This window comes from Aethalodelphis obliquidens, unplaced genomic scaffold (genome assembly GCF_003676395.1).
Source record: "Aethalodelphis obliquidens isolate GAN/ISIS:26980383/991018 unplaced genomic scaffold, ASM367639v1 scaffold21, whole genome shotgun sequence".
Lineage (NCBI taxonomy): Eukaryota > Metazoa > Chordata > Mammalia > Artiodactyla > Delphinidae > Aethalodelphis > Aethalodelphis obliquidens.
Window position 1 is genome coordinate 6183455 of NW_020837965.1, and position 26951 is coordinate 6210405.

The 26951-nt window shown below is 36.7% G+C and overlaps 1 protein-coding gene across 5 annotated transcripts in view; it reads right to left on the reverse strand.

The window, feature by feature from the left end:
* Positions 1-2270: 2270 nt before the first annotated feature.
* The window catches only part of CEP128 (centrosomal protein 128), a 438638-nt gene continuing 413957 nt past the window's right edge, over positions 2271-26951 (reverse strand). For 2 of the 5 annotated variants that reach the window (XM_027120216.1, XM_027120215.1), the window contains 3 exons: positions 24553-24666; positions 12117-12225; positions 2271-5213 (listed from right to left, as the gene is read on the reverse strand). In XM_027120216.1, the coding sequence (XP_026976017.1) occupies positions 5086-5213; positions 12117-12225; positions 24553-24666 (351 nt within the window). In that variant the 3' untranslated portion in view covers positions 2271-5085. The remainder of the gene's footprint in view (positions 5214-12116; positions 12226-24552; positions 24667-26951) is intronic. The other 3 variants (XM_027120217.1, XM_027120218.1, XM_027120219.1) reach the window with 2 other exon arrangements.

Genomic DNA, 26951 nt, shown 5'->3' on the forward strand with positions numbered 1-26951 from the left:
AACAACTCCGCCTCCCTCTCCTCTGCCAAGGTCCCTATAAAGAGGGCCGGCCCACGGCCAATCGGGAGATCGCGTGCTCTAGAGCTCTCGCCTCTCCATTCTCTGATTAAAGAATAGAGCTTGTCTGTGCTTCTGAACCAAACTTGGTCTTGTTCTATTGGCTTGATCAACACTGGGCAGAAGGACCCTTGCTGGGGACTGGCTCTGGAGGATTCGTAACACTTAAAAAATAAAGGTATGATTTTAAGAAAACATTAAGTCAGGATTTAAAGGAGACTGTCAATTAGTGACAAATGAACATATAATATTATCCTACTTTCCCTCAGAATAAGATATTTTCTCTTAAATTATAACATCTGAACTGTTGGTAGTTTAATATCCACTACTTTTGCTTAAAAAAATACTGCTTCAAGCTAGTATTCTGATCTTTTATTTCCAGTCGAGTATACAGCTAAGATGACACAGAGCTCCTGTATTTAAGGATAAATAGTAATTTTTGTTTTTATGTAAATAATGCCGGTCAAAATGCTTTACCAAAGAATAAAAAATGAGAGGGTGTCAAGTCGTGAGGATCTATGGAGAGGGGATAGAAGACAGTCTGGGCATGAACGTCCAGCATCTGCCAGTTTGAGAAAAACAGAGCATTCATTCCAGGGAATGGCAAGTATGCAATGTCAATGCCTTAAAACATAGCAAGTTGTTAGAATTACAGGTGATAAATGTATGGCTGTATTTTGACTACAGCAGCATTTTTTCCCCCAGATTCCCACCTATATGCTCAAAAGCATAAGGTTTTACATTTTGAAAAGCGGAGGTCATCAGATTATATGTTGCTTTAACTATTCTCCTGAAAGGGATCTAACATGCTGCTATGTTTAGAAATCCAATATACTCCTGCAGAGAGCAACGTGGGACATTCACATCCACAGCTGTCTCATGGCTTTGGACCACGTCAGAGTCAAGCTGTGTTATGGAAGAAAAGATACCTAGCCACAGAAGTATTCCTGGGCTTTCAACCACGACAGTAGTCAAGGACACGTGACATTCAAATCCCTTTCTTAATTGGCTGGCTCTGAAAGACATGAAGGTGCTACAAACCCCAGTCAGCCAGCCGCTTCATTGTAGGTTTTGAGGTATCAGACACCAGAGGTCAACAGTAAGGGCTGACTTGGTAAAACACTCAGAGTGACTTGGGTTGGGTTTGGATTTGGGTAGGATGTGGGCATAGGATAGAGCAGGAGAGGCTAAGATGGGGACAGATGAGGTTGAAACTTAAAGGTTCAGCTGGTTTTACCAGAGCAGAGCAGATTCGTTTAGTTTGTTATTAATCAAAAGCAAGGGAGACTTCTCTGAAGTTTGTTTGGGGGCTTGGAATCTAAAATTCTGCTTCTAGATGTAAGCATTTCTCCTAGCCTTAACCTAGATGTGTCGTGTTTTGTACGGAAATGAAACTAGACGGAACCTTTCATGGTTTAAATTTCTTTTTTCAAATAGGGATAAGCTGATACGTTTTTACTGCTAAACATCTGAGAACTTAAAAGTTGAAAGATGTAACTATTTTTATATCATACTTCAGAGCATGAAATGCCTTTACATACAAACTTTCCCAAATTTACATTCCAGCTTAAGGTTCATGGTTTAGTTTTTTTTGTTTTTTTTTTTTTGCGGTACGCGGGCCTCTCACTGTTGTGGCCTCTCCCGTTGCGGAGCACAGGCTCCGGACGCGCAGGCTCAGCGGCCATGGCTCACGGGCCCAGCCGCTCCGCGGCATGTGGGATTTTCCCGGACTGGTGCACAAACTTGTGTCACCTGCATCAGCAGGCGGACTCTCAACCACTGTGCCACCAGGGATGCCCCATGGTTTAGTTTTGATCCAAGAAAACCAGACGCTTTCATGAGGACAGCTTCCTCATTTGAAGGCCATGAAAATCACAAATTTTCTGTTTTGTTTTAAATTGAGAGAAAATACTGGGACAGTTTGTTTGAAGAGGGGTATAAGAATCTTGGAAAAGGAATAACTTCCTCAATGATAATTCACATCGTTGGCCACCATATGATGTGTAGCTGGGCTTATGGTACAAATACTGAGTAAAACAATTTGAGATATTTACCCTTTCCTAAAATAGGGTTTGCTAAGTAAATATACCACCTAATTATATGTAAGAATTTAGTCCCACATAAAACAGTTATTTTTTAACTGTAAGATTCAATACAGATTAGAGAAAATGTAATAAACACTGTGATTCTAAGTATGCTTTACATAACTCTGACTTGAGCCTCATGCATTTACCACAGTTGAAAGGAGGAGAATGAAGAAAAATAGGCTTAATTGTTTTCTTAGCTAAGTAGGTAGGCATTTTTTATCCACATAACCTTTAAATCCAAATGCCTTATGTGCACTATTATGTTAAGCTATAGATTTTATCTCTTTATTAGTAAAAATATGTAAACTATAACAAGAAGGAAAATTCGTGATTCTGGGAAACGGCATAAGATGTTATATAACCAACTGGTTTCCAGCCTTCAAATCAGACATTAGTCAAGGAAATAATAATAACCTTAGCCAATGGGAAAAACATCAAGCCAGATTCCTCCCAGCTGTGTTTCTCCCCTCTGTGGCCTTCAGTAACTTCAATGGAAGTTTAGTATGTTTAGGGAGAAAGGTGGCCAGAAGAATCAAAATTATTAAACCAAAAAGGTCAATCTTCAAATTAAGTCTTGGACCACGATCATTTCAAGAATAAGGTTTATCCCTTCCAATGTCCTAGTGCTACAAGCAATATGGCTGACCAACCACTCAATGGGGCTGATATCACACATTATCTTGCCAAAGGGGTGAGTAAAGGAAAAACAGTTGCTGGCTTTGAAATGTACAAATCAAGCTATTAGTGTTTCTTTAGCATTCCTTTTAATTTCCAACTCAAGCTTATGGTGACTGCAAGAGATAGGAAAAATCCTCAGAGGAGGCAGGTCCTTGGATTTAATTCCATATAAACAGAGGGCCAAGGAATTTTGACAAAATTGTTGCTCACAAAAAGCTAACTTTGCCTTTGAAGTTCTTGTGTGTTCCATACTTAAAGTCAGACACCTTTATTCATCCAACCATAGTATGCGGCCTTCAATAATATGATATCATGCTTTATTTTTTTTTAGATTAAAAACAGTCTTTCATAAGATCCCTCTCTGTTATAAAATCATCAGCTAACATGTTTTCAAGGCTTTGCCAAGTACACAATCTGAATTACCTTCACTTTTCAGGCCTAACTGGCCTGATGTAATTTTTTTTTTTAATGACCACAGATGTGCTAATAATGCTTTAGATCAGTTTCTATTAAAAAGAATGGACCACATGAAGTTCTTCCCAACACATTAAGTGAAAAGCTATCTAACCATTATCTGTAGGATTTAAATAAAACCTGTTAATTTTCTCCCTTATTTCCTTCCCAGTTAGTCATTTAGATCCAAGGAGATAAAATATCAATATTATGGTACTGGTCAAAACATCAAGGAAAAAATACTGACATAATTTTTCAATACCCCAGATATTACCATAGAGTGATACCACCCCCACTAAAACCTCTGGTGCTCATTAGCACATCAATGGCTCCAAGTCTTAAGGTTAGATACAAACAAATCAAACCTGCTTAGTGGTGTCTACTCCAGAATTTCTCCAGCCAGCCTGAACACATCACTCCTTTCTCACGTAATTCCTAGTGCCAAACAAACTTTGGGACATACACACCTGTACTTATGTCTCTTTTTTCCTTCTTAACATCATGACTGGCCTATAGTAAAAACTCAGTAAAAGATTTTTGGAATGAATAAATGATAAAATGCAAGGCTGTACTATCAGAGGTTATGTAGATTGTACTGGTAAATTTTGAAATAAAATATCTCTGTCTTCCGTAGTGACCACTGAGTTCGAGTTCATGGAGAATGCCATTTCTTCTGCACATTCAAATGTGGTAAGTTAGGAAAACGTATCTTGAGTAGAAAAAGAAGCATCTTCATGAAATATGAGAAATCTAAAAAGCGAGTAGATGTTAACAAACACAAAATGTAATGCACATTCCAAAGATATCTCTTTATTGTCCTTGTCTCTGTTCAGAATCTTTCCATTATGACTCAGTGGGATTTAGTTCCTGGATGTTTACTCTTATTTAGCATTTAATAGAAATCTTTCTCCACTGGTAGATCAGCATGTAAAGGGGATAGGTTCTTAAAAACACTTTGATGTCGAGAAAGGCTAAGATGCTGAAAGCAGATAGATAGTACCAAATTATACTAGAACTCTTGGCAAGTAGATGTCATGGACACAGGAGTTTGGTGCTGTGATTTTGGTCAGAGTAAACCAAAGATGGTCCAGGATATGACTGGAGTGGTCACAGTGGGATATTTGGCCACAAAGAGACAAATAAATAAATTGTGCTACGAATGAATTCTTTAGAGCTCTACAATTCAAATATCATTTGTAAATTCTTTATTGCTATAAAAAATGGATGATTGGAAAAAAATTTTAAGATACTGCACGTAGTAGCAGACTGCTGAGATGATGGATGTAACAATCCTGAGCATTTGTAAAGTGGACTGCCTAATATTATATATGCATATCTCCATGACATGTTATAACACATGATAATTTATGAGGGAGAAAGCATCAAAATAAAATCAATTGTATATAAACACTCCCTGAATTTAAAGTGCTGGCAACTTCTGCCTCAAGGGGTACTCATTTTCCTCCTTTTTAGCCAGTCATTTTTGAAACACCTCAATTATAAATCCAAATTTTGGTCAGAAATATGTGACTGACGACACCTGAAAAAGGAAAATGCAAGGTGAAAAATATTATTCTTTCTCTGCTGGTATAAGTTGCCAATAAGTTAGTTGCATGTCATTCATGAGCTGATATCATTTGGATTGGTTTAACTTATATCATCCACAAAGGCCGACTGCACTGTTATTTCAGTCAATGGTTGGCAATGCTGAAGAGCAGAAGCTACAGATACGTCTGCTAGATAATCCGGGCCAAACTGTGGCAAGGATACATGTGCTATTATTTATAAAACACTCATGTAAAGCAACTCATTACATTTTGCTGTTTTTGCTTTCATATTCCTCCTTTTTGGACTGTGGACTTGTTCCATCCATCAGTAAACTTGTGGCATCTTCCTTGATTGAAGGTGAATCTGGAGCAACTGTTCTTTGGATAAATGCTGCCAAGGTAGGAGAAAAGAGAAAAATAAACCTAGATGAATAGAATCCCTGGGCTGACAAAATTGTAAGTAATCGCTGCATTTGATCTAGTTTTCTGTAAACTTTACATGGACTAACAAATCTTCGATGTAGGAATAAAATAGTTTACTATGTTTTTAAAAACACATTCATGGGATTTAATTTTGTTTTAGATTTGAAGAGTGAGGGTGGAAGATGTGTGTTTGTTCAGTATATAATGATATTAAAGCATTAATATGCTAATTAATAGCATTAATTCTGCTAAAGCAGAATTTTAGAGGGCGAAATCTTAAGGGCCTCCTTTTCATAGAATCCTCTTTTTTACACAGAAGGAAACAGACTAGATCTGGAATGTAGGTTTACTGTTTTTCTACTACCTCTTCCCTCTCTTCTGAGCTCCAGATGCCTATATCCAAATGTCTATGTCAAACACTCCCACCTGATTTATAATCTCTAATGTCTGCCCATCGCTTGCTCTCTTCATCTTAGAAAATGATACACTCATCCACCCAGTTTCTCAAACCCTGGTTCCTTCTTTCCTTTGGCCGGCCTGCTCGACCCATCCAATTTAAGAGTAAGTTCTGAGGATTCTACCCCCCATTTCACCTGATTCCTTCTGCTTCACACCACCTCCGTTAACCATCAGCCCAGCCCAAGCCACCATTTCCTCTCTTTCTGTTTTCATCTTGCCTCCTTCTCCACACACCAGAATGATCTTTCTAAAAGGTAAATCCGATTATGTCACTCTACTGCATTAACCCTTCCCTCCCCCCACCCCCCCCAGCCTCCCAGCGAAATTAGAATAAAATCCAAACACCTGATGGTGTCTGAAAAGGCTCCACCAGGACCTCAGCTCCCACCACTCTCTCTCCCAATCACTCTCTCCCTCACTCATTCTCACTCTCCCTCCTTCTCTCCCTCCCTCCCTCCCTCTCTCACTCCTTCAGTGTTCCATCTCTCTAGAAGACCATACCCCTTTCTTCTCTGGGGCCTTTGCACTTACTGCTCCCTCTATCAGGAAAACTCTTCCCACCCAATTTTAACTCAGCTGGTTCTTCTTGCCATTCAAGTTTCAGGTCAAGTGTAACCTTCTGATCACTAATATATAGTTCTGGTCCTGGTACCTTCTATGATTTCACCTTTATAGCACCAGTCACCATTTTGCTTGTTTATTGCTTACTACCTGTTTCTTCCATGAGATGAGGTGACCTTTTCTGTCTTAGTCACTACTGTATTCCCCCAGAGCCAAACACAGAGCCTCGTGCATAGTCTCTTAGTAAATGTTGTTTGAACGCGTGAATATATTTTAAGGGATTTCAAAACGATAGTCAACTGGGGATTTTCTAGCTGCTTTCTAGAAAGCATTTATAGAGTACATACCTTGTCAAATCGCAATAATCAGAACTCAATTATTTAAAAATATCTGGCACCTAATTGGTCAGTGAAAAGATAATCACCAAAAAAAATAAAAAAGCACTATCACATACAATGAACCTATAAGATGGAGAGGTAGAAAGATTGTGCTTTCATGAAATAAATAAATCCTATAAAGGACAAGAAATAATATTTTACATCAGCAGTCCCCCAACATTTTATTGCTATAAATCTTTGGCACTTTAGTTTACAAATTTGAGGACAGACTACACATGAAGCATCCATTCAGTTAGCCAGGGGGATCCTGAAGTACAACACAGACGTGAAGAGTATTGCTGTTCTCGCTGTGGTCAAGTCCCATCTGAGGGACTTAAACCTCCACTACAGGAACGTCAGAAAACAAATGAAGAATACTAACTTTTCTTTTTATAGTGACATATTCTGAAGTAAGGAAGTGAAAAAAAGTACTTGTTAGTAACTTTCATTGATTTGCTTTTCTAAGAATATCAAGTTAAATTAATATGTAAGATTCACTTCCAGCTCCTGAAGTAGTCTGCAGATAACATTTCCCCCCCCCCCCATGAAAAATCACTGTCCTTTCTTTTTGGGATTATTTATTTATTTAAATGAACATTATTTACCACAATGTTAGAATTATGGAAAAATTGCAATCTGCATTTATTTTAAAAATTGAGTTTATAGATCCCAACTCCACAAACATTTAGCATTTGAATCTCAAAGAACTCGAGATTTTGAGGAGTCAGCAGTTTACTCCAGACTTCATTCAAACCCAGTCTGGTCCGGGCCCCAGGAGTGAGGGCCCTGTTCTGAGTTGTGTTCCTTTAGCCTAAAAGGAGCTATACATGGAGACCAGTGGTCAGTCACTACTTACAAAAAGTAAAAATGACAGTTTCAAAAGCTGGCATTATGAGTCTCTCTTACTAAGCCCCCACTGTCTACAGGCTGCAGGTAATGGAATCCAAGCCTCCTCAAAGAGTGTCCTGAATCATGGCCATAGCTTCCAGCCAGCCAGGATAAATTTGGTAGTAATCACGGCTCTAAATAATGGATTTCTGTGTTCCTATTTCCAATAGTAATATAAACTTACAATTTATATATTTCTTCCCTTCTTCCTGGCAGGAGGAATCTACCTTTTCTTGAATTGACCTGAACTACACAAAGCTGACATAAATTACTACTTAAAACAAACTTTCATTAATGCTGGATCATTTCAGAGACCACAAATTATGCAGTATTTTCCCATTTCCTTTGTTTTTTCCATGGTCAGTGATTCTACGCTTTCGTCTGGTCACAGTTTTGACAGGGCACCTAAGTCAGCAGAATGAGTGCCTTAGCATCAACAGCACAGACAAAAGGGCCTCATCCAGTACCAATCCCAACCTGAGTAAGAAGGAGCCTGTTCTGTGGGCTCATAAACCCATGTCTGCCTCAGCACCTCAGTTACTCCCCGGGTCTCCACACAGGTCTCAACTGCTCTAAACTCTAACCCCCAGCTTTCATGCTTCATTCAGAGGTTAAGAAAATCCAGTACTCGCTAGTCAGACATAAAAGCTGGGGTTTTCTCAGTAGCGTTTTATTTTTGTAAGATTTCTTTTTAGCCAAAGCGTACATACATACACATATCAAATAGCACCAAAGGGCTACATAGAAAGACAGCAGTCTCTTGCCCCATCCCTCCCAGCCCCACACTCCTTCTCCCCAGACTCAACCGCAATCAACCCTTTATTTTATTTATTTATTTATTTATTTTTTCGGTACGCTGGCCTCTCACTGTTGTGGCCTCTCCCGTTGCGGAGCACAGGCTCCGGACGCGCAGGCTCAGTGGCCATGGCTCACGGTCCCAGCCGCTCCACGGCATGTGGGATCTTCCCAGACCGGGGCACGAACCCGTGTCCCCTGCATCGGCAGGCGGACTCTCAACCACTGATCCACCAGGGAAGCCCACAATCAACCCTTTTAGCTTTATTTTCTGTACTTGCTTCAATTTTTGAAAGAAAAAGCTGATATTGCTATTTTCTGATTTATCATTTTTAGACTTATCCACACCCATCCACTTTCCCTCATCCCATCCTCCCTATATAGTTACATCTGGACTTGTAGTTATGTCAATAGTATTTACATTATTATGACTATGTAAATATGGCTCACACAAACCTAATAGGTCTACTATGACAATGTTTCTTTTCTTGCTCATTTTTTCCTGGAGTTATTAATTGATATTTATTAAAATTCATTAATAAATTAATTTTTGTTTGTTTTTATTTACTCTTTATAACCATTCTCAATTGTTTCTATAGCTCAGTTATACCTATAATAATCATATGTCTATTAGTAGTTTTTCTAAGCACTCAAATGAATCAAATAATCTATCAGTTTGTTTATTTCGTAAAGATTCTCCTGAGGGAATCTTTTCTTTCTTCCTTCACTATGATAGAACTAAAGAATATGAGTGTCCAGATGAAAAGCTCCCCCCCCCAACCCTGCCCCAGCAAATAGTTAGAAAACTCAATAAACCAAGACCCACAGGGAGGCATATCATCACAAAACTCACTGGGGTTAAAGGGACAATCCTAAAAGTTGCTGGGCCAGGGGTGAGGGTGGGGCAGTGGTGGTGAAAAGGATCACGTCAAAGGAATGGGAGTCAAAACAAAAAGACATAAGGTTTTTCAACAGCAACACTGGATTTTGGAAGATGACTGTGCAATGTAATGACTTCAGAAGAAAAGTCCTTTTTAACCTAGAATTTTATAGTCAGCCAAAGTCTCAGTCAAGTGTGAGTGGAAGAAACCCATTCTCAGAGATACAAAAACTGAAAATATTTACCTCCCTTTCTTGGATGTGCTCCCACAAAAGATGTGCAACAGCTGTTTGTTGGGTGAGCCCTCATCATCCGCCCCGCTTCTGGCCTTTGTTCTGTTTTCTTTGTTCTCTCATCCCAGGACTCTCACTAATCAGGTACTGTCCTCCTTGTATTGATTTTCTGAATATCTTATCTTTTCTCTCCTATTGTCCCATTCTTTCTTTTTCCTTATCTTCTACTTTGTAGGTTTCTCAACTTTGTTTTCCACCTTTCTAGTTCATATTTTAAATTTCTGAGACCTCTTATCCTGTGTTCCTTTTTTATAGCATCTTGCTCATATTTTTACTAAATGTACTATTTTCTCGTTTCTCTGAGGGCATTAATGATATTTTTAAGATATCTTCCATTCCCTGTATTATCGAATTACTGTAGGCTCCATTTTTCTCTTTGTTGATCTTGACAGATCTCCTTTTTAATTTTGAAGTTTCAAGAAAAATTACAGGACAGTTTCTATAACTAAGCTGAAATTGTTTGTGCTACAAAAATGGAGAAGTATTCAGGATGATTCTAATTCGCTTCCAAAAATACTACATCATGAAAAAGATATAAAAAATTCAAGGTTCATCAGAAAAGCAAATAAGAATAAACATTATTTCTAGAAATAAGTTTATTAAATCACTTAAAATGATTAACAGTAGTACCTATGATTAAACTTTTTAAAGTAACCTTAAAAACATGGAGGTAGGTATGGGAGGAAAATCATAAAACAAACTTGTCAAAAAGAACAGTAAAACTATGTGTAAATAAATAAATAATTTATCAATAAATTAATAAAGAGGTTTACTTTCTAAGCTAAATTTTCAGTCAGATTGTACAATATAGACTATAATAAGTATTTTCTTATCCAAATTATGTTCTCAATGATATTTTTTCCTATTCTTATTTAACTTTATTTTTTTTGAGCCAGTGTATTTATGTAGAAACCTATGGCAGCTTATAAGTACTATATCTTAGAGAAATGACCAGGGCTAGTCATGAAATGTTACTGAATGAAAAGCTGAATACAGTTTCTTTTATTGCAGTATTAAATAAAATTCTAAAAAATTTCATGTTTTCCCCTTAATGTCTTCTAACCACTTTCTTCTAGGTACCTTTCTAGGGAGCCTTATGAAAGTCATAATGGCAAAATTAAATACCAGTAGAACAATGACCTCTGTGCTCATATCATGGTGCTGTTTATTTCCAGGCTCTTAAATGTCTTAATGGATGGGATATGATGTTTGATGGTGCTCTGTCCCCACCCTCCTCCTCTTCCATGCTTACATACATCAAACAGACCTGAGGAAATTTTTCCATTGCTTAATATGAAAAATAAAAATTTTGTCCTATGTGTATATCACATTCTGAGGTACAGTAACCAAACCTGAGATATGATCCAATTTGAAGGGTGACTGCCAGATTAGAATAGCAGAGGGTTTATGAAAATATATAGAATCACTTGGTAAAATGGTTAGGACAGGAAAGGGAAAATGCTTAGCTTTTGCAATAAAATAATTATGATATAATGGAAGCCAAACCATTTATCAGAAACCAGTAAATATTTATTTGATGACTATGAATATAAATCAGCAAAAATGAGAGTTATCATTTTTGGATTTGACCTACTTCCTTGTGGCTAATTTTGATATTTTATTTTATAGCAGCCTAGTTTTTTTAAATGACAGCATTGTCAAATTGAATGTACAAACTCTATGTCCATGGAAAACTGAAGAGCTAAATGGTTATCTAACTAAGAATCTATTAACATTTGAGTCCCAAATGGATTGGATAAAAGTGGACTTGAAATAAAAAACTTATACACTCATTCATCTAATATTAATTGAGCCTTTACTATGTGCCAAGTTCTATATAGGATGCTGAGGAAACAGTGGTGCATAAAACAGACATCACTCCTAACATCATGGAGTTCACTCTTCGGTGAAGAGAAGAGTCAGTAAACAAAATGTCACTCAAATAGCAAATAATTCCATAATTAGTATGAGAAAGGTTTTAAAGGAAAATTGTAATGCTTTGTGGGCACACATAACAGAAACCATACTTAAAACTGAGTCCTGAAGGCTTCTTTAAGGACATTACATCCAAGGTGAAGCATAAGTGGTTGGAGATGGTATCCTGGGTCAACAGACTCACACTTTGTCAATGTGTGTGACATTTTATCAATATTTACACTGTATTATTCACAGAATGAAATCGGACGATAATAGTTTTCATACCCTTATTCTTTGCACAAAATTAGATATTTTTGAACAGTTCTATGCAGAGATTTTCTACTTTTTGATGACTTGAATTTTATTACAATACCATCTAACTTCCTTACCCACTCATCCATAGTTACTAGCAATCTCCAGGCCAAAAAAAAGTTGCTTAATTAAGATTTTTACCTTGGGTAATTCATTTTCAGTTTTTATGAGAAGTGTAAGGTCTAAAAAGAAGCGATTCCATATATTTTTAGTAAGTTAGGTAATATTATAAATGTACTTGGGTATTATTTGTATGATTCATAATGAACATTTTTTCAAACTTACAACATGAATATTACTATCATGTACTGGCCTTATGCTTTAATCTTTCCATGAGATGCATTTTCTTAAATCCAATTTAAAAGCTGGTACAGGACATCATTACTTACAGTGCAAGTGTGAAAATTGAGGACTAGACAGGAAGCAACTGTGATCCTGCCAAGAGGATGACTGATCTAACCCATGAGCATGGGAACCTTCAGCAAAGTTTCTGTCATCCTAAAAAAGAGAGCACAGCATTTTAGTTCAAATCATTGAAAAATGTAAGGCTTGGGATTCACTTAAATGTACTGAAAATAAAATTGAACCTCAAGATGCCAGCTATGTTACACCACAGTTTAATATAATTATAATCCTTGTAAAAAATAAAATGTGTGGATGTTAAAGAAAATATGAAAAAACGAGAGAGAAGGAAATCATCTGTAGCCATAACAGCATAACATATTTCTTTCCAGTCTTTTTTTTCCTGTGGATAAGATTTGTAAATATTGTTGTAAAACTCTGTTATTTATTTACATTTAATAATATAAACATTTTAAAAGTCATTAACCTTTAGCTTTATGTTACTCATATACTGTCTAGTGAATATATCATGCTTTACTCAGGTATTAGTCTTCTGGGCATTTAGGTGGTTTCCAATGTTTTACTCCTATAAATAACACTATGAGAAATACCTTTAAATATATAACCTTTCCCATATTTAGGTCTATTCCTTATGACAAATTCTTGGGTGGAAATACGGGGTCAGTAAAAACAATTTGATGTTTTTAAATACATTTACCTAGACTGCTTTCCATAATGATTATACAAATACTCATTCAACAAATATTTAATACATAAACCAAAATGAATACAGAAAAGGTCCCTCTCCTCATGGACTGTATGAATGTGTCCTTTTCCCCAAATCTTAGCTGAAAAACGGAATTAGGGAATTATATCTTTGAAAAATTTTACTAATTAAATAGGTTAAAAAACAGGTGCTTTAAGATACATTTACTTGATAAAAAATTGCAATTTTTTTCTCTTAAATGTTTTCTAATTATTTACTTCACTTCATTTTTTCTTTCTTGCACTCATTCATTCATTCAACAATCGTTTATTTGGCACCTACTATATGCTGGTCAAAGGGCAAATAAAACACTGGTGTATATGATCATGAAATCTTCAGGATTGCAGGAGAGAAAGGCATTAAACAAACTATACAAAACACAATATAGTTTAAAACTATGATAAGAGCTATAAGAAGAAGAATGGGAAATAATAGGCAGAACTACATTTAGATTTGGGGTCCAGAGAAGTTTCCTCTGGTAGGTGATATTTAAGGCAATAATTTGAATGCTGAGTATGAATCAATGGGTTAGCCAGATGAAAACTCATAGGTGGAGGACGGAAAAGTGGGAGGTAAGGGGGAGCAGAAGGGTGGTCAGGGAGTGGTGCTCTAGGCTCGTGTGAAGGTGCTAAGAAGGTAAGAAAGAGTTTGGTGTGTTTGAAGAACTGAAGGAAAGCCCATGGCTTAGGCACACTGAGCCTGGGGAAGTGGTTACAATGAGATCCAGAGGTGGGATTTGGATGTGGGTTTCTTCTTACTTAAGTACAATCGGAAGGCAATCAAGGGTTTTGAGGAGAGGAATGACATGCTTTGATTTGTATTTCTCAAAGATTACTATGGCCTCTTTGTGGAAAACAGACTGAAACAGCACAAATGTAGAAGTGGGAATACAAGTTAAAAGACTGTGATTGAGGATGACTGCGGGGTCAAGGGAGAGGAAGGGATCAAGAATGGTGGCAAAGATTCTAGATGAAACAACTGCTGGTTAGGTGGCCTAAACAGATTCTTCAAAACAGTAAGGCCTCATGTAGCATGACTATCTGATGAATTAGTTGTCGTTCTCTGCACTAAGTACCAAGTTTATATTTTATTTCTTTGTCACATATATATGTATGCAAACGCAAAAGAAAGGCCAAAAAAGAACAAGTCTGTGTGCGTGTGTGTATATGTGCACACACACATGCAGACTCACACACACGTCTGTAAAAGACACATTTATTCTGAGCTAAAAGCATGGACATAATCCTAAAATGACTTAAGATCATCAGTTTTCATGTACCAAAAGGGAGTTTAGGTTCATTTAGGATGAAGGCCCTGTGGTTTTTAACCAAGTGATTTATAGTTTTCACTAATTATGAGAATTTCATAAGAAACTGGAAGTCATTCATTGTAGGATTCCTGGAAAGGAAAGGATATGCAGTTGACGCTTGAACAACACAGGGGTTAGGAGCACCGACCCTCTGTGCAGTCAAAAATCCACGTATAGCTTATAGTTGGCCCTCTGTATCCATGGTTCTGCAACTGTGGAGCCAACCAACTGTGGATTGTGCAGTACTGTAGTATTTACTATTGAAAAAAAAATCTGCATGTAAGTGGACATATGCAGTTCAAACCTGTGTTGTTCAAAGTTCGACTGTATTAAACTTCCTCATTTTCTATATATGAAAAAAAGAAATGTGAGTGGTTGAATAAGTCAACAATTTTAAGGGAAAGGGATAACAGTCCTAAATTGTATGTACATATTAACACAGTGCCAAAAATATATGAAGCAGAACTGATAGAACTATAAGGAAAAAATAGACAAAACCATAATTATAGTTGGATATTTCAACGTTCCTCTCTCAGTAACTGATAAAACAGTAGGCAGAAAACCAGTAAACATAAAGAAGACTTGAACAACACTACTGGCCAGCTAGACCTAATTGACATTTATAGAATACCCCAAAACAGCTGATTACAAGTATTTTTCAAGCACACATCCAATATTCTCCAAAACAGACTACATGCTGGGTGATAAAACAAATCTCAATAAGTTTAAGATGACTGAAATTATACAAAGGATGCCATCTAACCACATGGGGTGAAAGAAGAAATCAACAACAGAAGGATATCTGAAAAATTCCCCCAAATTTAGAAATTAAAGAACATATTTCTAAATAGCTCATAGGTGGGTCAAGGTAGAGATCAAAAGAAAAATGAGAAAATATTTTAACTATATGAAAAGAAAAGCATAATTTATCAAAATTTGTGAGAGTCAGTTAAAACAGTTTGGAGGGAAATGTATAACATTAAACGTGTATATTACAAAAGAAGAAACGTCTCAAATTGATAATCCAAGTTTCCACCTTAAGAAACTAGAAAACAAAGAGCAAATTAAACCTACATTAAGTAAAAGGAAGGAAATAATAAAGAGCAAAGATCAATTAAATAGAAAGCAGAAAAGCAGTGAAAAAATGAAACCCATACTGTTATTCTTTTTAAGATCAATAAAATTTAAAAACCTCTACTGAGATTAATTAAGAAAAAAGAGGGAAGATATAAATTGCCAATATTAAGAATGAAAGAGGAATATTACTAGAACATCTATAGACATTAAGAAGGTAATTAGGAAATATTTTGAACAACTCTGCCAATGTATTAGACAACTAAGATAAAATGGGTACAAATAAACAGCCTTAAAATGTGTCATCCATGGGCTTCCCTGGTGGCTCAGTGGTTGAGAGTCCGCCTGCCGATGCAGGGGACACACGTTCGTGTCCCAGTCTGGGAGGATCCCGCATGCCGCGGAGCGGCTGGGCCCGTGAGCCATGGCCGCTGCGCCTGCACGTCCGGAGCCTGTGCTCCGCAACAGGAGAGGCCACAACAGTGAGAGGCCGGCGTACCGCAAAAAAAAAAAAAAAAAAAAATGTGTCATCCAGTATACTTCTAGGCATCTATATTAGGTTAATAAATTAAAAATACGGACAAAGATTTTTATACCAAGATGTTCATCAAGTGACTACTTATAATAGAAAAAAGCTGAAATTAACCTTAAATTTCCAACAATAGGAGATCAGGAAAGTAAAGTATGGTAGAACCATAATGATAATAATGATGATAATAGAGAAAATTCCCACATATACACAATGTTACATGAAAAAAGGAGGAAATAAAATTATCAACAAATGGTGATTTCAATATAAAAAGATATTTATAAGTAAGAGCTGGGAAACATACACCCTTAAATTACACAAATAGGTTTTTAAAAATATTTGTTGGATTATTTATTTTCTTGTTAATTTTTTTTGTATTTCCTAAATATGCCATATTTTTAACTGTCATATGCCAAGAAGCTGGTTGTATAATTAAAAATATAAGTGGTTCTTTTTCTGGTAACAGAAAAGATATAATCTATGGTTTGATGCCAGTTGATTTTGTTTTAGAAATTTAAAACCATACCTTGGGAAGAGCGAATAGGATTTGACTATCCTGCGTACTTCATCCTTCCTCTGGGAGGCACATTTTGAGGATGTCATTGCGCCATCTGCTTCATTCAGCAAGATGCCCAGACTTACACCTCCACTCCTGTCCTTTCTCACTGTCTTTCTCAGCCCAGGTGTCAATGGGCAAAATGTGAGTGTTTGCTTTTCCTTATTTTTTCCTTTCTCTTACTGGCCCATAATCAACTAAGCATCTCTTAGCGGGAAACCATAGATTACGCTTTTCTCTTTCACATTTTATATAGGAACCACGATTAAGTGGAGATTTCTAGCATTGATTGAAAGCATAATTCTCCTTTCTATCTGTGTATCTTCCAGCTCCACCCAGGCCTTTAGTATGGCACATCTGAACTATAATAGCCAGATCCACAGCTCTGCCTCTAGTTGGCCCATGTCAACTCATTCTAAAGTAGCTATTGGAATACACCTGGGACTCAATGAACAGTTGACCCTTAAACAACACAGGTTTGAACTGTGTGTGTCTAGTTAAACACAGATTTTTTTTCAATAGTAAATACTATAGTTCTACATGATCTGCTATTAGTTGAACCCAAGGATGTGGAAATGTGGATGCGGAACTGTGGATGTGAAGGGCTGACTACAAGTCTGATTTTCCACTGCATGGAGGGTCGGTGCCCCTAACTACCGAGCTGTTCAACGGTCAGCTGTATGTCTTTAAGTTCCCAAATTTTCTAAGTCTTCAAAAGACTGTCAGAATCCCCAATGCTACCTTGAAAGATAACTAATGAAATGAACCCTGAAAGAACATACTAAAAGAAAAATATTTCACGATCCCTTTGAACAATCAACATATCAGAATATGAAAACAATATCTTCATATTCTCCAATTATACATTGATTAACTTGTGGAATTTCTATCTAAGTAAAGTTTACAGGGTGACCATAAGATGACTGTTTCTTTCTAATTCCTACCTGTTTTTCAGTTAAATACTTAAATATTAAAAAGGAAGTACTGGTTAAAAAGGAAGATTCTTTGCAATTTTAATAATCCTAGCTTTTGCTTTTTGCCAACTCTTATATCCTTAGCACAGGGACCTATTTTTATTTCTGTCTTAAGTCTCAACAAGCTATTTAACCAGAATTCCCTGCAAAAATTCCACTGGGTGAAGGAACTTGCATTTTCTAATATTTTCCCTGGGTTTCTTCCACTTCTCTTTCATAACCCACATTGTAATTGGTTTCTTAAAAGTTGTTCCAACCCAACTAAATCTTTTTGCTAAACTAATCTCTAATGATTAATATTTAATGATGCCCACCAAGTATTTTTCTCTCAGAAATACTCTAAGTTCAAAGTTTATAAGACAAACGATGCATTTAATTTTTTGTAAATTTTAATTTATCCAACTCTTCCCCCAGAGAAAAGGAAAAAGCACTTATGTGTTTCTGAATCTGTGGCAGAAATGTTTTCCTGAATTTGTCTCTAGCTTAACAATGCACTGTTCCCCACTCTTAATTCCCAATTCTCCATCAGTGCTCAAAAAAGCTTAACCACTTCCTCAGTAAACTTTATTCCTATTTGAAACTTCAATCTGGACAGACAGTTTACTTAAAGTCTGCCCTCCGTAACAATCTGCACGGCTGCTATTATATAGCATTTTACCTCCATGAGGGTGGGGCTTTGATCACCTCTTTCTACCTACCCATCCCAATATTCCACAATTTAGCACAGTGCCATTTGCATTAAGAAAGTCAATAATGATCATATATAATTATTCTTGACCAAAGTACCGAAATGAAAGTTTGCTATGTGGAAGTTGGGAAGAAGGAGACTGTCACTCTCACATTCTCTGTTTCTTCATATAAGGAAATGAGGGCACTGGACCAGATCATCTCCTAAGATTTCTCAGCACTAACGTTTTCTAATTCTAATCTACCCGAGCAGAACCACTGAACAACCAGTACATCTAACTATGCAAACTATCTTTTCCAAATTTATACCATAATGCTATAAACATGAAGCCACGCTCATGAACAGACTCATGAAAATACCGTGTTAGATCAGGCAATTTGATAAATTTACCTTTATGCAATTGATTATTTTATGGTATAAAATTTAATATTACTAATGACTCACTAATGAAAAAGATCATACTCAGTTTTTGTTTTGTTTTGTTTTTTTACTCATTTTGGACTTGGCTCTACATGACTTTAATCCATTTTCAGAAACTGAATATATTCGTAGTGGGTAGAAATTTGCCATAAACAAGGATACGCAAAAAGATGTCACTGACTTAAGAAACAAAAGCAGAGATGCAGAGATATTTTATAATGATGGTGCCTCACTGGAATCAGTGCTTCCTCTCTTGAAGTGACTATTTCAAAGGAAACAGTGATTGTTTGGATGAATACGTTATAACATGTTTATTTAAAAACTAATAAGACATTTAATTGGTATTCCTTATGTATCTAGTATTCATATCTAGAATTTTGAATTTGACATGATTAACAATGGTATCTTTATAGTTAAACTCCTTCATAATCTTTCCTTTCTTAATGTTCTTGTTGAGTAAATTATTGAGAAAGGTGAAGAAAGCATGTGGCTTGTTAGGGGAACTGGGTTTGGTAGAGTTATGTGCTCATCTAAGTACCCATGTTGATTCCTAAATAAGCACTTTTGATCCATTGCTATTTTCAGGTTTTATACCAAAGAAAAATACCAACTCATTTGGCAACCTTTTGTTTAACTTTTAAAGAGCAAGATGTAATCAACTAGTTAAATATTATGGCTGGATCACTTCAAAAGCATAAAAATTGCTTCAGAGTTCAGCATGATTTGATTGTCTACGAGGTTTCAGATGTGTCATCTAAGCATTACTGGAAAAATAGCAATTAAACTTTTGTTAGAATTCCATAAAAGGCTAAAGTTAGAAAAAAGAAAGTTTAATCACCAATTTAGCATGAATTGTGATTCTGGAGCCAAAGATAAGGCAGACAGTGTCTACCCTCAAAAATCATACAATCCAGTAGAATAGCATTTCCCAGATTTCAGTATTTACCTATAGTTATCTTACTATTTCTTTTATGTTAACTTAAAGATTAATGTTGGACCCTAAATCTGTATATAGGAGAGGCTTAAAGGATGGCAAAATTGCTTGGGGTTGGGGGAGCATGGAGTTATATTTACGTAGGAGATTACATGGGATTTCTTAACAAATCATGGAGAGAGGTGGTTATAAATGAGATAACTGGGGTATTGTGGGGTTAAAGCTCCCTCAAATTCCCCCATGATTGCTACTACTGTTCCCAAGCAATATTTGTAAAATTATCTGAATAATACACTGGTGATATATTTTAGTAGTCATTAAATAAAAATCACCTACAGTCTTGAATTGCATGAGGAGTTATGCATTGCGTGCTTCAGAAGCTACAATTGTAGAAGATTTAAGATATGTACAGAAATAGCTGACCTTAGAAAGAAAGTGCTAACAGCCATTAATTGCTATGAGCAAAGCATAAACAAACCACGGAGAGATTCAAGGAGGGAGAAATAGCTTCCAGGAGCAAAGCACATTCTTAGAGCATACACATGCTTACATTGAACAAATATGACAAAGGGCTTCGGCAAACTCTGGCTTCAAAACCTGTGCTGAAAGCCATTATCAACACTTCCTCACCTACCTCATCTTATCCTGTAAAAATCTGCTTCTTTAAAAAGAAATTGCATATGAACTCTTCTACTGGAAATTGAAAATCATGATTTTTTTTTCAGGAGGAGGAAGGATGGGAACAAAATATGCCTTTTGTGATTTTACTAAAAAATCCACTGCTAATTAAAACCATATATTTAGCATGGGTAGAGAGCAAAAAGGGCAGGTAGCAAATGGGAATATCTTGGACCAAACCATGCTCTTTCGTGAATTCAGATTAGCAATGCTGTGTTATTGGCTGACTTTTGAACATTCTGTTCTATTTGAAACAGCTGGGACAGCAAGGAAGTCTGTATGTCCTACTGAAACCCAGTTAGGCCTCATGAACGAGAAGCTGTGAAATGTTTCTGTTGTCTACACAGAGACAATCTGGGTCAGATTCAGCTTTGAATTGAATTCTAAATTTAAACTTTTAGATCAGGCTTTGACCAGTTAACTTGGTAAGCTTAGTACAATATTACATTATGCTCTCAGCAGTTGTGGACATTGGTCCTGCTAAAACTCTCAATAGGTTTCTAGAAATCTGATCATTTGGTCCTGGTGATTGCCATGGGAGTAAACAGCAGGAGTTGGTTCTCTTTCTGGATTGAAAGAGAACCTGACTTGTACACTTTCTGCTACACTTCCCCTCCACCAGCAGTGTGGCCATATTGGATGTTTCACTGCCTTCTGACATCAGCAACGACATGAGAGCAGCCAGCTGCCAATATAGTTCTGCTAGTCTAACAGTTATTTGTCTGCTAACAGTAATACAGTCAGGGGTCTACAACTGTAATGCTAATAGTGATCCTTTTCCCTGTACCTTGTCATCACAAGCCTCTTTTCAAGACTTGAGAGCATCTTTCTTCTCTGAACTCCCACTGCAGTTTTTTTGGGTCACCCTTACAGCATGTACCCCTTTCTCCTTTGTACTACAGTTGTCTGTGTGAAGACTCTGAGTTCCTAAGGACTGACAATGGCTCTTCTTACTATGCCATCATCCTCTCCGGCTTCCAGCACAACGCTTTATACACAATGTAAACTCAGTAAAGGTTTGCTGAATGTTGTATTTAACAACAACGAGAACAAACTTGAACAGCTCACAATTAGAACAGAAGCTCTAAAAGGCAGGGATCTTTGTTTTGTTCACGGACGTGAGTCCCAGGGGCCTAGAAAGTTCCTGGCACATAGCTGAAACTCAATAAATTTGTTGAATGAATGGATAGTATTATGACTTTATAAAGAGCTTGGGTAGTATGTTTTGGTTAAATAAAGAAAAGAGAATATTTTACATAATGTGTAAAGGAAGTAAGAGTAGATTGGTAATTTCTCCTTCCTCTAGACCAGGAATTGGCAAATTTTTCCCGTAGAGGGCTTGATAATAAATATATTAGGTTTTGTGGGCCATACAGTTTCTGTTGCAACTACTCAACTCTGCCACTGAGTATGAAAGCAGTCACAGACAACACGTGAATAAATAAATGTGGCTGTATTCCAATAAAACTTTACTTACAAAAGCAGTCAGCAAGCAAGATTTGGCCCATGGGTGGTAGTTAGCCAAACTGTGCTCTCAAACAACTGTGCAAGAATTACCTATAAGGATTAAGATGACTAGATTACTATTCCCTACTTGAAGACCATGCCTTCTGCATGTTTGTACATCCTGCCACTCCCACCTCCAACAGGTAGTGCAGTGCTTTTGCAATATAGTATCTGTATAGTCTATGTCTGTTGCATTAAACTGAATCCTACACTAACTGATTTCCTGGAACCAGAGTTTATAGTAGAACCAATGAACTCAAGAGCCTTTTCTTTGAACTCTGTCCTAGCAAAATATGACAGAAGTCAAGAGCTGCTGAAATAACATCTTATGAAACTGATGTAGTAAATGGGACGCCTTATCCCTTGATAGAAAGAGTCTCAATGCCTCTTATTATTTTCTTCAAGATGTCCATAGTTAATCAGAGGTAGCTTTTCTGATTATCCATGCCTCCCCTCTCATTCTTGATAAATAACTTATTTTCATAAAAAGCATATAAGCAAATGATCATTGGTATCTACAATTCACAAAAATGCATTCTCACATTTTTCTCAACAATGACTACAAAAGATGTGATATTCTCATGAGTTTTGCATTAGATCACTACATTATTTCAGGCCAGACTTCTGCTACACATGACAGTAACCTACATATTCATCAGTAAAATGGATTAACATTTAAAAATGTTTAGTATTAATGTGGGACAACGTCATCACAAAATGTGCTTTGTGGCTCTTCCTTATATTTGTACTGTCTATTTGCAAAATTTTCAACCTTATTTCTCATTTTGATAAGTGTTGGCCTCACAAACCAGGCTTGATTTCCTCTTCAGCTGCAAATGTAATTTTAAAGAGAACTCCAATGAGATTACTGGCTGAACGTGTTAAACATTCATAGCTTTGCCATATGCTGTTATGGAAATTGCATTGATTTATAGCAATTTGGGTGCCACTAGACAGCACTGACTTACCTAATACCGGATCTAACTGTATTGGGAAATAATGTTTTTAATGCTTCATTTGCATCCAGACCTCTATTGAATTAAGAGGCATATAATGTGTTTATGTACTTTTGGAGACAACTGACTTTTATTTATTAAAGATATAGTCCCTACATTTGGTGACTTCTAAAAAAATTAAGGAATATCAGGTACAAATTTATACTATAATAGCCTGCTGCTCAAGGATATAGATTCTTGAAGCCAGGCAGATTTAGGTTTGAACCCTGATTCAACCACTTAACTGCCCTATAACTTCATTTTCTTCAATGGTAAAAATGGAAAAATAATGGTGCCAACTGACAGGGTTGCTGTGAGGATTAAATGAGGTAATGCACATAAAGCATGAGACACATACAAAAAGAGCAATTTTATGTAGTTTGTTCTAATATATGCTCAATAATGAGTCGTTATTATTATTAGCTCTTGTTACCTAAGCCTTTCACTTCTGTTTAAAGTTAGTGGCACTCCTCTCAGTGGTGGAGAAATGCTTGAGTATATGGGACCTGATGAGAACGTTGGAAGACAATTTAAAATTCACTATATGAGACAACAAGGTCACTACTATAGTAAATAATACCAATATAAAAAGCAAAGGTAAAAAAGCACAAAGCCCCAGGATGCCCTCTTTACAATAAGGGTATAAATAACATGGCATAACTGTGTTAAATTTTTGTTTGAGATGGAGAAGTGAAGTGCTCATTTTAAGCATGCTAGGGAGGACTTATGTAAATGAATACTGTCTTTATATCCACTGAGCATTCTATCCAATTACATTCAGAGGAGGCAAGAAGCATCTTAAAAATAATTATATTTGGCTGAAATAAGTGAATATATACAGTGTAATGAATATTCATATATACTGAAGTTTGTAAGAATATAAAAAAGCCAAAAGAACCTTTAGTGTTTTTTTATTTTCTAAATCGACTTGGAGTGTACATTAGAATATAGATGGATTCTCTCTAGGTCAGTGTTCTCGATGGGGGGCGATTTTGCCCTCTAGGGCAGGGATCCCCAACCCCTGGGCTGTGGACTGGTACGCGTCCATGGCCTGTTGGGAACCGGGCCGCACAGCAGGAGGTGAGCAGCTAGCAAGCAAGTGAAGCTTCATCTGCCGCTCCCCATTGCTCCCCATCGCTCGCATTACTGCCTGAACCATCCCTCACTCCCCCCCCCACCCCCTGCCCTGTCCGTGGAAAAATTGTCTTCCACGAAACTGGTCCCTGGTGCCAAAAAGTTTGGGGACTGCTGCTCTAGGGGATGTTTGGCAATATCTGGAGACACATCTAGATGCCACAACTTGGGATGGGGAATGCTACCGGTATTTAGTAAGTAGATTCTTAGGGATGCTGCTAAACATCCTACAATGCACAGGACAGCCTCTACAACAGAGAATTACCCGGCACAAATGTCACTAATGCCAGGGCTAAGAAGCCCTGCTCTAGGCTAATAACTGTTCAGGGTCAAATGAGTTTAAAGTCACCCATACCCCACATGGGTCTTGGACAGACTCTAGGGAATGGTAGGCTTTTTGTCAATATGGTCAGATCTTCCCACTCTCCTATGTTGATTCCACACTAGTGAACCATAGGCTGAAGTAGTAATATGGAGTTCTTATTCTTACGAAAGGAATGACTATAAATGCCAACGCTATGAAATACTATATGTTACTTCACCTACTGGGGACCTCAGCACCGAGAGTAGTTGAACTTACATATTGAGAGGGGCCACCATCCACACTAAGCCTCTGACCAATCAAGAGACCAGAGGTTTCCTGGCTCAGGATTTCTTAAGCAGCATCAATTCCCATAGACAAACAACATATTAAGCAACAATGGCATAAACTTAAAGATGAGTTCTCAGGGAAAAAGTTATAAACACAGTCTTTGGATTTTTATTTTCTACTCCTACAGAATTGAAAATCTATCTCCTACATCAAGAAATTTCTTTTATAATTAGTACCCTTACACAAAACCTGCGGCAGCTACTTAGAAAGCTGTAGCCATAAACATGAATAATGCCCAAAGACTGAAAGTGTATATAAAGGGCATTACTTTGAAGCTTGGGATTCTGTACTTGGTGTCATCCAGGCGCTGCTGAAGAGACTCTCTGTGAACTCCGTACTTAGAATATGTCCCGTCAATTCTGTCAGATAAACTGCGCGAACCCTGCAAAAACAACAAAGGGTCTAAACTGGTAGATGAAAGAAAAACCAGTGCTTGAAATTAAAATAAGAAAGTTTTGATATGTAGATGATTAATCATTATAGCCGTTTAGAGAGATATATAGAGGAATCATAGGTTCCCAAGGATAAAGAAGAAAACGATCACTTTGGATGCTATCATAAAAATAGAAACAGGGTCCCACATTGGTTATTTCTTTTCACTGCTAGTCCCCATGCCAATCTGAAACGACTTCCTTCCTTTAGTTGAAGGAAGGGAAAAAGGTTTAATTAACAGTGAGTTGTCCAAAGATGGAACTTAATGATACCATGCCACTTTTGGATGTTATATATGATCCCTTGGAATAGTACCTGGCATCAAAATATACTCTTTGTTCAACATTCTGACTTTTAACTATTACATCACGTAGATTTTTAAACCTAAGGATAGCTCATTGGCCCTCAAAAGCATAAAAAAAGTCAGGTAATAAATTAAGACAGAAAAAATTTCCAGGGCCTGCCTTCCTTCCTTTCTATTTTTCCTTCATTCCGGGGAGAGAGGATAGAACACAGCAAATAAGTCACCACAGCCAGTTTTTTAGACATTTCTATTATGAATTAGGGAGAAATTAGAGTAGAATTAGGGCAACTGATTTTCATATGTAAGAAAAATCATCTATGGGATTTAGTTCCCCAAATAGCCCCAAAGAACTTTTTGAATGTTCAAACTGGAAGGGGTATTAGAATTCCAAAGTTCTCATTTTTATTAAAAAAAAAGTTACAGCCCAGGTAAGTTAAGAATGACCTGTCCAAGGGTAGGCAATTTGCGGCAAACTGGGCTTGGGACACAATTCTATTCCCTCTCCTCCATATCAAATATGTAATGTTTAAATGTAGGATTGTCAAGTTGAATCACTTCTTTCAAAATAAGGGGGAAAAAAATGAGAGAGAGAGACTATGACACCTTTAAATAAGAATAAAGTCAAAACCATCTAAATAAGTTGAGGTTTGTATTCATACTTAAGAGTCATAGACTACAGTATTGCCAAAAAAATATGTGAAATGCATTTTCACATATATGCTAGTGATGCCGGTGTGAGGAGGAACGACAGAGATAATATTGTTCAAGTCTCTCATATTTTATGGATGAGGAAATATTCCCTGAGATATTAAGTGATTTTGTCTGGTGCATGAGCATAGACCAGAACTTAGGTCTTTGAACTCTTGTTAACAGCGTACTGAATTTTAGAAAGTTTTGGGTTTTGAAAAATATAATCTATGTCTAATAACCTAAAGGCTTCATGTATTTTTATTTAAGGCTATGTTTAGTTGTTTTCATTAAATTGATTACATGACCTCTTTTTAATCATACAGATGGCTTTAGAGTACATATAGAATGGGTTTCAAGCTACAGGCAGTAGGGCAAAGCAGATGCGCTTTGCTGTAAACACAGAGAAGTAGATCGTAGATTTCTCTAATTTACATACCCCAAACCTCAGTTTCCTGAGCTGTAAAATGGGGGAAAATAATGCCAATTTATAGGGTGTCTCTGAGGATTTGAGGAAATGTAATGTAAAGTACTTAGCTACTGCCTGCCACATAGCAGTGTATAATACTTGCTAATGAACTCCTTTCCCTTTTAAAGGTAAATGTTTCAATTTTAATGACTAATACTGGAAAGTACAATTCTGAAATTTGAAAAACACTGTCCCTAAAAATTTCACTATATAGGCACCTTCCTATGTGAGTGTGTGCACATATAAGCTAGATTTGTAGATAATCACTAGCCTATAAGATGAAAAAAAATAATAAATTTTTTGGCAATAGTAGAGAACACAACTTTTAAATTACCCTTATGAACATTCTGTTTAATGTAGACCACTGGGGGAAAAATGAGCTGTCACTGGAGGTTAAACTTTATTTTTTTTATGCTGGTATAAGACAGGCATTAGTTTTTCAATGGCAAATGCCACTTGTTTCTATTAGCTAAAGAAGAAAAAAGTGGAAAGGACATGGGTGTAACATATTGTCTGCTTTCCATATCGGGTCATATAAGGGTGAAAAGAAATTCTTGAACACTGGTTTCATAATTCTTTGATAAAGATTTAGACTGCAAATATGCAATTAAATCATGAGAAAGAATTAAAACTTTAGTAAAATATACTAGAAACACTTGGCTTTATTCTATAAGTGATATTCTAGATTTCTAGATGTGTCAGCTCAACCCTAGATCCCACTCAAAAATGTTTAGTTACTGAACTAGCAAAATACACTTAATGAAATTTTAAGATA